This window comes from Panthera uncia, assembly GCF_023721935.1.
Source record: "Panthera uncia isolate 11264 chromosome A1 unlocalized genomic scaffold, Puncia_PCG_1.0 HiC_scaffold_17, whole genome shotgun sequence".
Classification (NCBI taxonomy): Eukaryota; Metazoa; Chordata; class Mammalia; order Carnivora; family Felidae; genus Panthera; species Panthera uncia.
Window position 1 is genome coordinate 92,973,313 of NW_026057577.1, and position 13,477 is coordinate 92,986,789.

The 13,477-nt window shown below is 43.6% G+C and overlaps 1 protein-coding gene across 1 annotated transcript; it reads right to left on the reverse strand.

Moving 5' to 3' along the window:
* Positions 1-6: 6 nt before the first annotated feature.
* On the reverse strand, positions 7-9,386 carry LOC125934422 (uncharacterized). The gene is made up of 2 exons (XM_049647791.1): positions 9,304-9,386; positions 7-2,311 (listed from the first exon to the last, which is right to left on the reverse strand). Exon 2 carries the CDS (start codon positions 2,131-2,133, stop codon positions 94-96), a length of 2,040 nt encoding a protein of 679 aa, XP_049503748.1. The 5' UTR covers positions 2,134-2,311; positions 9,304-9,386; the 3' UTR covers positions 7-93.
* Positions 9,387-13,477: the final 4,091 nt, after the last annotated feature.

A 13,477-nucleotide genomic window follows, 5' to 3' on the forward strand; every position in this document is an offset into this window, starting at 1 on the left:
AAGGGGGGCGATGACAGGGGAAGGGCAGTCAGGGCAGGTTCAGAGGTCGATCCAGATGTCTAAAATAATGGAAGGGTGTTTGGAACCTCTGGGCTAGCAAAATTTCTTGGATGTCTTATTTTTCTGGCATATGCGACAGCATCTACAAATGACATATAAAAAGACTATCAGACCAACAAGCATCAATATTCCAAATGCAATGCCTCCCAGGGAAGAAGCCACACCATAGGAAAGAAAGATGCATTGTAGCCACCCAAAATATCTCTGGCATGTCTGGTCATATTGTTTTATGAATTTAACAATAGTTTTTCCTCCCTCTTCCATATTTGTTTCGATCTTGTGATATTGTTGATTAGAATAATTAAGCACCTGAATTAGTTCATGGCCCTCAATCCTCAATTCCTCCTTTGGCCATCCAGTTTCCATAGGAACAACTCCATGAGGCATATTTAATTCTATTTCAAGGAAAGATTGATCTTTGATATCCAGATTACTGTAAGTCTTGTTACTCTTTTGTAAATGTATTCGACCAACGGTTCCAGTGTTGCACCATACTCCAGTATGATTTAGTACATGATACATATGCTCACAAGTAAAGCTCTCTGTGTCAGCTATTTCCCCTTGTTTACCTTCCCAGCAAAACTTCCCTCTACCCATGTACCAAATGCTATTGGTTATTGGGGTAGAGACGAGGGGCCAGACCTGAGTGAAATCAGGGTTCCATTTTTGTTGAGGGCACAGCCAGATTTTATTTCTCTCTTCACAGTTTGAAAGCGATATGGCAGCCCAAGCTGACTCATTTGGCATTACAGCCCATCGACTCCCCACTGGCAAAATCCTTGTCTGATTTAATATAGTCCCTATGCCTGCAAGCTGAACTATTGGATATGAATTAGCATGGTCCATCCGGGGCACATGTGCCTTTAAAAAGCAACGCCTCAAGTTACAGCTCCCATTAATAATCTTCCATAACTTGGGGCTTCCATACATAGGCCATAATTTTTGAGTTTCCACTTCAGCATTCATTAGAGTAGGCCATCGTCTCATAGCCACCTCAGATTCCATCTGATTTAACACGGTGAGCAATCCTTTCTGGGTTAGAATACATGCCCTTTCCCAGGTTTGAGTTTGGAAATGTCTTTGTAGGGTTTCTCTGGTCTTACTTATCCACCTTACTATGGCCTCATTTTCTTTTAAAAGAACTTCCCATCCTTTACCTTCTTCTTGAAACAAAGTTCCTTCAACATGCCCTATTTTTGATAAGGAATCCTTTTCTAAATTGTGTTGTTCTTCATTGGCAGCAAATTCCGCCTGCCCCAATATACGTAATCCTGTTCCTAGCCCTCCTATAAGGTCTTTTTTCGTTATCTTTTTGTTTTCTGGCCAGTGTTGTTGTATCCACCATAGGTGTTGTTTCCGTTGTAAATCTAAGGAGTGGGAACAATTGGGATAGTAAGTATCAACCCAAAACCTCTGGGTGTCCCAAGTTAGACTTAACAAAATCCAGGAGACTCCCAGGTAGGCGGTGGTTTGGGTTTGCCACAAAGGTTCCCAAAGCCTTCCGGGTCTAACCGTGATGTTTTCCGTAGGCACTTGGGTCCACCATTGGACCTTTAAGAATAATGTGTTATTAGCCTTCCAGCCGCATTGGCAGGGCAGGAGACTATTGGGACAAGCAGTACTATGGCATGTCACACATCCAGCCGCAATATCTCGGTCTTCATAACCTGGGACCTTTTTAATTTCTTTATCATCTATATCTATGGCAATACAATGTATCTTTTTATTTGAGTTATATAATTCCCTTCCAGTTTCATTATTGGGCAAAATTTCAGCCCAATATTTATGACTTTGGTTTAATTTTATAAATAAGTAACCTGAAAAAGGTTGGCCCTTAGGTAAATTAAGGGTATGGCTATTATCCCAATGCCAAATTGTAAAATTGCCATATTCCAAGTCATATTTTAAAACACGGTCTCCCTCTATAAAAGTTAGGTTAGCTGCCTCAACCAAAGGGGTCCCGTCGTTCAACCCTAATAGTGGTGGGGTCGGTGGAATACAAACAGGATGTGTTTCTGAACCCCATAGGCATATTATTATTATTTTCCAATATATTGCATTACTTATCTTCATTCTGTGGTGTCCTCTTTTTGAAGATCAATATAAGGCTTTCTCCTGCTTCACAAGTCTACTCGGGCTCTGTGTTGTCCTGTTCTGATGGAAGAAACCACAGCTTAACTCCAGAGTGAAGAATCCAGGATAGCAGTAGGAGTTGCCAAGATTACCATATGTGGCCCCTTCCACACTGGTTCTAGAGATGGGGGACAAAGAAAGAAGGGTTTTCATGAATACTTGATTTCCTGGATTATATAGAGGAGACTGGTCATCCTGGAGTTGACATGCAGATAATTCCTGAAGAATCTGTTGGAATTTAGCCAAAGGAATTATCTAGTTCATCAAATCAAATACTTCTTTATCGGCCAGCAAGTCATTAACAAGAAAAGGTCTTCCATAAAGAACTTCAAAAAGGCTTAGGCTTTTTTGTAGGGGTATTTCTAATCTGAAGCAAGGCAATAGGAAATAGAATATCCAGTTCTTAATTGTTTCTTGGGCCAGTTTTCTAAGATGCTTTCATTGGTCTTTTCTACCTTCCCCAAGAACTGTGGCCCCCAGGCACAGTGCAGATGATAATCGATACCCAGAGCCCTAGATACCCCCTCAGTTACCAAGGATTTAACGAGGGACCATTATGGCTTTGAAGGGATCTAGGGAGTCCAAACAGGAATAATTTCATTTATTAGTGCCTGAACCACCTCGGAGGCTTTTTCAGTCCTGCAAGGAAAGGCTTTGACCCAATGTGTATGTGTGAAGGTATCTACCCATACCAAAAGATATTTATATCCTTGTGTTTTTGGCATATGTGTGAAATCTATTTGCCAATCCTCCCCGGGATCATTTCCAATTCTTAGAAACCCTATTGGAGCCTGCGGGAGAAAGGGGGTTATTTCTTTGGCAGATTTTGCAGGTTTAATAATATATTCAATAGTCTTATCTAAATTCCTTCCTGTAAAAACTTTTTGAGCCATTTGTAGGATTTCATCCCTACCTAGATGGAAGGTATAGTGTAGAGTTTCTAAAACCTTCCACTGGTTGGTGGCTGGTAAATGAAGTCTGCCGTCATCTGCCTGTAACCACCCCGTAGGCTGGGGAGTGTAACCCTGTTCTGATGCCTGTTGTTTTCCTTCCGTCGAGTAGTGGGGCTTTTCTTGAGTTGTAGAACCATCCCAGACAAGGGAGGCAACAGTGGGGCTAACTTGAGATCTGGCTGCCAATTTTGCTGCATCATTAGCCAGTGTGTTTCCCCCCTGATAGCTCATCCATTCCTTTTTGGTGTCCTTTACAATGTATTACTGCTACCTCTAAGGGCTGGTGAATAGCTTATAAAAGTCTGGTAATTTCCTGGTGATACTTGATAGGAGGCCCTGAAGCTGTTAAAAAATGTCTTTCCTTCCTTGACATACCAATGGCATGTAAGACTAAGGAGGCATACTTAGAGTCAGTATAAATGTTAACTCTCTTATCTTTGCTCAACTCTAGGGCTGTAATAAGAGCAACTAATTTGGCCAGCTGAGCACTCGTTTCTGATGGCAGGGCATCACTTACCAGAGTTTTATGAAGAGTCACCACTACATACCCAGCTTTTCTGGAGCCTTGCTCAACAAAAGAACTCCCATCTGTGTATAGGGTCCATTCTGGGTTTTCTATAGGAGTTTCCCTTCAATTCTCTTGGGCAGCATAAGTTTGGGGTATGATTTGTTCTATTAGCTCCATACCTTCCTCTGGCAGGAAGGCTGCTGGGTTCAGAGAGGAGCAGGTCTTTATATGCACAGCACGCCCCTCCAGCAGGAGTGCCTGATACCATAGAAGGCAGCTCTCTATGAGCTGATGGCTGCTGTCCACCTATTATCCATCCCTGGATATCATGTGGGGCATATACGGTAAGGTCTTGCCCAAGGGTTAGTTTTGTAGTTTCAGGAATTAAGAGGACAACAGCCACGGCGGCTCTGAGACATACAGACCAGCCACAAGCTACCAGATCAAGTTCTTTGCTAAGACACCCCACTGGTTGCTGTACTGGGCCTCCTTTCTGGGTCAAAATGCCCAAGGTTACCCCCTTTCTCTCTGTAACATATAAATTATAAGAATTTCCAATGGGAAGGCTGAAGGTTGGGGGTGCCCAACAAAGCCAGCCTAAGTTTTCTAACTAAAAGCTTGTTTTGACTCACCTATACCAGCAAGTGAATATTTGCTGCCTGTGTGTTCTTGATTAGTTGGTAAGGAGTGAGCTATCTCTCCATATCCTGATATCCGTAAGCGGCAATAACCGGTAATACTTAAAACCCTCTCAGTTGTCTAAGAGTTTTCAGAAGGGAGTATGAGACAATAGACTGAATTCTGTCTTAACCTAGTCTTCTCGCGCTTTCCAAAAGGATTAATCCTAGATATTTAGCAGAGGTCTCATACAGTTGGGGCTTTTGTTGGGAGACTTTATAGCCTCTTTCTGCTAGAAAATTTAAGAGGGCCTTGGTACCAGCCTGTATACTTGGTTCAGAAAGGGCACAAAGCAAGAGATCATTCACATATTGCAGCGAGGTGCAATAATCAGCTGAAAATTCCAGAAGATCACATGTTAAGGCCTGTCCAAATAGACGTGGACTATTTAGAAAGTCCTGAGGCAACATTGTCCAAGTTAATCGTGAAGCCGGATTGATAGGATCCTCAAAGGCAAACAAGAATTGAGAATCAGGATGTATTGGACTACAGAAGAAAGCATCTTTTAAATCTAAGACTGTAAACCATTTCATAGCTGGTGGAATCTGGGCCAACAAGGTATAGGGGTTTGGAACCATGCAGACGGGGGCTGATGGGGACCACTGCTTCATTAATGATGGGTAGATCTTGCATTAGCCTCCATTCCCCATTAGGCTGTTCCCAATATTGGAGTATTACAGGGGCTGTTACATTTCTTTAAAAGTCTCTGTTTGTTTAGGGTTTCTATAATTTTTATTAGCCCCCTTTCAGCATCTGTTTGAGAGGATACTGCTTCTGGCATGGAAAAGAAGTGGGATCCTTAAGGTGTGTTTGGACAGGTATTGTGGTTAAGGCTTGGCCTGCTTCTCCTTGTATAGCCCATACTCATGAATCAATATCAACTTCCATCAGCTGTTTATCTCACCTGGATCCAGCAGCAGTATAGTCCCTAATTCAGTCATAATGTCCCTTCCTAGCAAGGGAGGGGGCTCTCTGGCATTATCAAAAAAGAATGTGAAAAAATGAAGTCTCCCTAGAGTGGCTAAAATGAACAGCTCAGGAGACTACAGATGGTGGCGAGGATGTGGAGAAACGGGAACCCTCTTGCACTGTTGGTGGGAATGCAAACTGGTGCAGCTGCTCTGGAAAACAGTGTGGAGGTTCCTCAAAAAACTAAAAATAGAGCTACCCTATGACCCAGCAATAGCACTACTAGGAATTTGCCCGAGGGATACGGGAGTACTGATGCATAGGGGCACTTGTACCCCAATGTTTATAGCAGCACTTTCAACAATAGTCAAATTATGGAAAGAGCCTAAATGTCCATCAACTGACGAATGGATAAAGATATGGTTTATATACACAATGGAATACTACTTGGCAATGAGAAAGAATGAAATCATGCCATTTGTAGCAACGTGGATGGAACTGGAGAGTGTTATGCTAAGTGAAATAAGTCAGTCAGAGAAGGAGAGATATCATATGTTTTCACTCCTATGTGGATCTTGAGAAACTTAACAGAAGACCATGGGGGAGGGGAAGGGGGAAAAATAGTCACAAACAGAGAGGGAGGAAGGCAAACCACAGGAGACTCTTAAATACAGAGAACTGAGGGTGGATGGGGGGTGGGGGAGAGGGGAAAGTGGGAGATGGGCATTGAGGAGGGCACTTGTTGGGATGAGCACTGGGTGTTGATGTAAATCAATTTGACAACAAATTATATTAAAAAAAATCAAGTCTCCCCGTATGCACCCCAGTGGCTGGGAGAAAATTTAGTCATAAGGTTTCCAGAGACATCTCTAATCATTACACTGTGTTTGGATAGTTGGCCGGTTTTGGAAAGAAGGACAGAAAATGTGGCTCCAGTGTCAAGAAAGAAATCAACTGGTTTCCCTTCTTTTTCCGGAGTTATCCAAGGCTCTGGGTTTCTGATAGGTAGCTGGTTTGGGGGGAGCCACCCTAAAGAGGCCCTATTCCCTCAGTCCCTTTCAGGGACATTGGTTATCTGAGCCCTCACAGATTGAGGTCCCCGGGGGCATTCAGATCTCCAGTGATTGTCTCCATACAAGGGGCAGAGCTGACAGGGATTCAACTTCGGTTGTCCAGAGCACTGAAGGGCCACATAAATGGCACTTGGTGCCAGGACCTTGGGAAGTCTGGTCTGACATAGTACCTAAGGCTGCAACTAAGGCCTCAGATTTTTTCTTAAGCCTCCTTCCTGTTCCATATTCTCCTCTTGATCTTGGTTGTAATATATCCAATTGGCAGTTCTTAAGAGCTCCTCCAGGGTCCCTTCTGGGCCAACAGCCAATTTTCGCAGCTTCCTTCAAATATCGGGGACTGATTGAGTGACAAATTTGTCCTTTAGAATCATCTCAGCCTCAGAGGTATTAGGGGAGATAGCCGTCTATTTAATGAGAGCTTTTCTTAACCTTTCCAGGGAGGCCACCAGGTTTTAATCCTGTGTAAAATAGTGGCTAATTTAGGGTAATTTAAGGGTTTACCCTTTGTTCTTTTTAATCCTTCCCAAATGCAGGCTTAGAAATGGCAGTGACACCATTCCCCAATGGGATTATCATAGTCCCAATTAGGATCTTGGGATGAGACTGCCTGAACTCCAGTAGGGGACTGGAAGTTCCCTATATAGGACCTCCAGTCCCATGATAATTAATGAGTTGCTCATCCCCATATCTGTCAGCTGCTGCCAGAAACCCATGTTTCTCTCTTTCATTATGAGTCTGATTCCACAGAAGCATTATATCTTTCCAGGTTTATTCAGAAACATACATAATATTCTGAAAAGCCTCTATATACTTACCTGGATCATCAGAAAACTTATGTAGTATCCCCTTTTATCTGTCTTAAATTTTGTAATGAAAAAGGTACTTGTATCTTATCATAGTGGTGCCTCCCTGAGTCCCTCCTTCTGGCACTCCAGCTTCTTGTAGAGGAAACATGCCTGTTACATTATGGGGACGGCCTGGGTAAAGTGGGCAGCAGGGAGCAGAAGTGCATGTTTTTAAGTCTGGATATATAGATCGAGAACCTGAGGAGGAGGAGGTGGGGGTGGAAGGCTTCCCTTCCTCCATCTCTAGGTCTGCTTTGGGTACTGGCAAGGTGCCCTTGATTATTTCCCCTCCTGATTGCTGGACTTTGGAAAGGGTTGCCAGTAAGTCAGGATTAACCTTACATTGCTTGCACATATCTCTATTTATTCTTAAGGCCCAAAAACACTGAACATAGGAGAATTCTCCCTATTTCCCCTCACGTTTGCACAACAAGTCCAATTGTAAGATAGTATTATATTGATATTTCCCTCCAGCGGCCAGGTTTCCACCTCCAATTTGTATTGGGGCCAAGCCCCAGTGCAAAAGAAGATGAGTCGCTTTTTCTTCAGGATTTGTGGATCAAAATCATTCTAATTTTTCAGAATGCATCCCAAAGGAGTATTGACCTTGGTTGGAGAATTACCCATCTATAGGAAAAAGAGGAAAAGGCATCCCTTATGTCAGTTTCCTACAGCTGGCTAGGCGAAACCTCATCTCCTGACCCCAATTGGCCAAGAGAAACCTCATCTCCTGGCCCTGCATTTTGGCTGGCTATGCGACTGGCAGCCAAAAGCCCTGTCAGTCTCACAAGGTGCTGGGATTGGTCGCTCTTACTCAGATTTGACCCTACCTCTGAGAGCTGACCTTGTCTTCCCCACTTTCTCCTACCCCTCTGTTTCTGGCCTGTGGGACTTTGGGGGTATCGACTGAGACCAAGTAAGACCCCCCTGGTTGTAAAAGGTAGCACTAATTTTATTTTGGCCCAATGGTAATTTACGTTTTGATCATAATAAAACTGTTCCTCTTTATATTTCAAAAGGCTGGTGAAAACTATTTTTTGTAAGGATAAAATCAGCCATTGAGGGGAGCTAGAAGAGCCAACGTTGGGGGCTAGTCTCCTGCCTTTTTCAGCAATGCCCACATAAATATGTTCCAGCCATGTGGGTATCCATTTTAAAGTATCTAGGTTGAGGGCATCTGGGTAGCTCAGTCGGTTAAGCACCTGACTCTTGATTTCAGCTCAGGTCATGATCTCACAGTTTGTGACTTCAAGCCCCACATCGGGCTCCATGTTGACAGTCAGAGCCTGCTTGGGATTCTCTCTCTCCCCCTTTCTCTCTCTGCCCCTCCCCCACACACTTTCTTTCTCTGACTAAATAAATAAAAAAGTTTAAAAAAAATATCTAGATCGGTACAAGTCACATACACTGGGCTAAGTGTAGCACAATGGCTCCCGTGTACCCAGTAAAAGCCCTTCAGATGCCATAGTCCTCTGTCCTTCATATGGCACAGACACCTGTTCCTCCACCTGGCAGAAACAACACAAATGTGGAGCATCTGGAGGTCAGCAGCGAGGACATCACTGTTGTTTTCCTAGGCTTTGGATCAAAGGAGGGGCAATTTCAACCAGGGCTTGAGCAAAACAACTCAAAAGGGAGTGCTCTCCTGCCCTTTTGGTTAAAATCACAGTTCTTCCCATTTTTCTTTTCCAAGACCATGAAGAACAAGAAGGGGTACTGTATATTCTCTTCTATATTTCCGTCAAACACACAGTGAATCCAGCATCCTGCAATTGATGCTAAAACACAAATTAGAGCCAGAAAGAGGAGAATTCCTCTGATTACCCAAATGGGTGGTCAGGGATCAGGTTCTACCGACAGCCTTCAGGCGTCCATCGGAGAGTAGACTTGGTCAGGACCCTTCAGTTGCTGTTTGGCCTCCCCTGAGTCTGTGCATCTAGGGGTCATTCTCGAAAGAAATAACCATACGTTCCCAACTATGCTGGGGGATCAGCTGGGAGGAGACCCAAGGAGCCTGTCACCTGAGATTTGAGAATGGCAGCCATACTATTTGCTTTTATCTGGCTGACAGGTGCCCATTGTTTGGTTTGAGAGTTGTATTTAGGATAGAAAGAAAAGAGGGGGTGCGGCTGTTCTCTACTTACAGTTAGAAGACGTTGATATCCCAGATGAGCCCCCAAAGTAATGTTGCAGGATTCTTTACCTCAATACCCAGGGTTCGTTGTCTCACTGCTTTGAAGAATGAAGAGGTGGGCACAAAATGAGCAGCAGGCAAAAGTTTAGTAGAGTATAAGCTTAGAAAGTAAGAACAGTATGAAAGCTCTCTTTGCAGAGAGGGGGCATTGAAGGTGAATGCCCGAGACAATAGGCAAGGGTCTTGGTTTTAGAAGGTTCTGGTCAGCCCCCCTTCCCTTCCTGCTCTTCCTTCTCAGGTCCTACTCTTACTGGCTTGATCACTCCAGGGGCTGGGTTGTCCATTCCTGATAGGCTGGACTCCATTGCGTGAGGATCCTGACTAAGGTCATACTGTGCCTTGTATAACATAAATTTTTATTGTTTACTTATTTTAGTTAGGTATTTTGATTGTCAAATTCCTGAGGGGAACCTAGAGGGAGTAGGTGGTGTCTGTTACATTCTTAAGAGGAACCTTATGTTTGAGGGGTGGTTTGCTGTGATCAGAGCTCCCAGCATTGTTCCAAAATATGTGTTTTTCCCCACCCAGGGACCTCGGGTTCTAACCTTTCCCTCTCTGCCTATTTTAACCTTTCTTTCCTCTGTCATAATGCATCAAATCGGGTACTCACAACATCCAGCCTCCTAGCTGGGGAAGCTCCGCGGTGAAGAGCCTGGTTGGAGTTCCGATTGAGGGTCCTGGGTGAAGCATCCTCCCCTCAGGTGAGGCTTCCAACTAACTATACCCGCCAGGGCAATATATACACTACCCATGTGTGATCTATGGTTAGTCATTAAGTTTGCCCCAGTGCAGTCTTGAGCAAGCTGGTTGTTTCTCTGTTTCTCTTATTATATTGCACAATCTTAGGAGCCTGGGTGTCTGCATATTTCTCTTCTCTCCCTGATCCACTCCAGGGGCCAGCCTGGTCTGGCTCAAGGAGGTGAGGCAAATTATTCCCTCTTGGCATCAGGAACAGAAGGGCCAATTCTGATCCCGAGGCCAGATGTGAAGCACAAGCCAAGTAAGCACCACCCTGCCCCATGATTGTGTGCGTGCAGCTCTGGGCAGAAATGCATGACAAGTCACACAGACAAGTTCTACACAGAACACTATCCCAGAGGATTGTTAATACTAAATGAGGCACTGCCCAGAAGATGCTACGCATGTAGGAAGTGATTGAGAGAGGTGGTCCTCTCCTTTCACAGCATGCTCTGATGCTCCTTGGATAGTCCCCTTTCATAGATCCTTCTTAATTATCCAAAATGATTTAATTCTGATATGCTCTGGAGGCCAAATTCCTTCTTCCCAGGACACTTTAGTCTTTTCCCTTAAGGCCTTCAACTAATTGGATAAGGCCCACCACATAATGGAAAATTATCTGCTTTACTCAAAGTTTACTGAATTAAATGTTAATCACATATACCAAATACCTTCACAACAACAACTAGAATGGAATTTTACCATGGTACCATGGTATAGCCAAGTTAACACATAAAATTAATCATCACAGTGAGCTAATATTTATCATGTAAGGACTTCTCTCCTTTGTAGAGTCCATGATAATCGTCTTTCTCCAACTCTCCTCAGTCATATACCTATTCTGTGTTGGCATTACCAGTGAGAGGTTTGGCCTCTTAGCCAGGGAAAGGAGTGGGGGGTTAGGAGATAGGATTGGATACTCTTAGTTCCTAGTCCCCTGCCACAAAATCCTTGCCCCTTGTCAGGCATTCTAGTCTGGATAAGAGGCCTTGACTGGGCTTTGGAGGAGTGCAGAAGGAATGGGACTGGACTTAGCAGCCTTCCTGGTATGGATGGGAGTGATGTGATGTAGCTGAAGAAACTTGGCTGGGAATGAACTGGCCAGAAGAAACACCAGGGAAGGCAGGATGATGAGGCTTATTAATGCAAAGTACTTCTTGTGGGGGTCGGGGGTCTCAGAGTGGTAGATAGCCCATGTAAGGTGTTGGTGGCCCTGGGATACCAGACCAAAAAAATTTTTAACAGTTTTAAGTTGACATGGAATCAACTACACACATTTAAAGATTATAATTCAATATATCGGATACACGTATGTACTCATGAAACCATCACACAATCAAGAAAGTAAACACATCCACCACTACCCAAAGTCTCTTCTTTGGTAATCTCTCTTACCCCTTGTCTCTGCACTGACCCTCCCCATCCCCAGGCAACCACTGATCTCCTTCCTGTCCCTATTGATTTGTTTGCATTTCCCAGAACTTTATATTAATGGAAACATACAGTATGGACCTTTTTTTTTGTTTTGTTTTGTCTAGCTTCTGTCATCAGCATCATTATTTGGATTCATTCATGTTGTTCTATGTGTGTCAAGAATTCATTCTTCTTCTTCTTTTTAAAAAATTTTTAAATGTTTACTTATTTTTGTGAGAGAGAGAGTGCATGAGTGGAGGAAGGCAGAGAGAGAGGGAGACACAGAATCCCAAGCCAGATCCAGGCTCCGAGCTGTCAGCACAGAGCCTGACATGGGGCTCCAACTCACAAACCATGAGATCGTGACCTGAGCCAAAGTTGGATACTTAACTGACTGAGCCACCCAGGCGCACCAAGAATTCATTCTTCTTTACAGCTGTATTGTATTGGATTGTATGGATATACCACAGTTTGTTTATCCATTTACTTGTTGATGGACAGTCGACTAGCCTGATATATTACCACCACTTGCTAGTGGGGAAATGTGATAATAGGATTTAGTGCGGAGGTTGCAAATTGGTGACCCCTGTGCCAAATGCAGCTCCTACACTTGTTTGGTTTGGTCTGTCTGCTGTCTTTTAAATATTGAACTGGTTAATACAAAAGTTGGGGGATTTCACATGCAAATCCAGATTTTCAACTTGGAGAATTGTCAGGTCTAATAACTGGGCCCCCATTCCAGCAATATGACAGCAATCTCTGGAGCTATGACAGATTGCCTCCTTTACACTGGGCATGTATTCTTTGGGTTGCCACTAAATTCTTCAATTCTCTTGGCTCCATAATCTCACTGAAGCTGGAAGTTCCTGGCTTGCAGTTAAGTGCAACAGTCAGAAAGTCTTGGGTTCAAATTGCTCTGTCACTTATTAGCTATTTGATCATGGCCAAGTTAACCTCTCTGAGCTCCAGTTTCCTCATCAGTAAATGAGATTAATAACAGAACCAGCCTCAGGGTAGTGAGACTTGAATACATGTGAATTATTTAGCATGCAATAAGTGCTCAGTAAATGATATTTAATATTCTTGTCATATTATGGTTGCAAAGTAGATGGCAGGGCAGTATAGTGGATATGATACTAGACTAGATTTCTGGTCCGAGCTCTGCTACCACCCAGCTGTGTAGCTGTGGGCTTTGGTTGCCCCATTTGTTATATAAAGCAGTGGGGGCTCAGTTAGCATGTGCCAAGTCACAAGTTTCGGAAAGTGACTGCTTTCCGAACTGCTTTAAATTCCAAACTGCTTTAAATAATAAAAAATGGATTTATCGATGTATGCAACACAAACCGCTAGAGGTACGTGTAGCTTCAGGTGAAGTTTGATCCAGCAGTTCCAAAAAATCATTTGTTTCATCTCTCTGCCTTGATTTCTGTGGTATGATGTTCATCTGTAGATTGGTTTCTCTGTAGGTTACAAAATGATTGCCTGTATGTGCTAGGGCTATGTGCTTATTTATTCATATCCAACAGGGAAGAGTGACTTTGTTTCATTCTTTTCAGCAATAACTCTAAAATTCATGCAGTTTGCATTGGCTGAGGTCTTAAGCTACCCCTGAACAAGTTGCTATGGCCAGGGGCATGGGAGAAAATGATTGGCTTAGTATAGGTCAAGTGTTCCATTTCTAGAACTGAGAGTGCAGTCAGCTCCGAGGGTTTCATGGGTCCTTGAAAGTCCACTCAGTGGGGCTGGCTGCCCTAAGGTTTTTCCCTGATCTTCAAGATCTGGATTTTTTTGGTCTCCAGGCAGTCACTGGACTGGAGTACAGAGCTTGTGGAGGTCTGGGACTTAGATTGGGCTTTATTTTGATGTGGAGGGACATGCTAATTTCAGCTCTTCTGAGAAACCATATGGGCATCTTTGCACATGTCCTTGGCATTATTCCCTATAGAGGAAGAGTAATTTGGCTTGAATTCATG

What these genes read in the sequence shown, in the direction of transcription:
- LOC125934422 (XM_049647791.1), bottom strand. Translation starts at nt 2,133, where the DNA reads ATGAAGATAAGTAATGCAATATATTGGAAAATAATAATAATATGCCTA.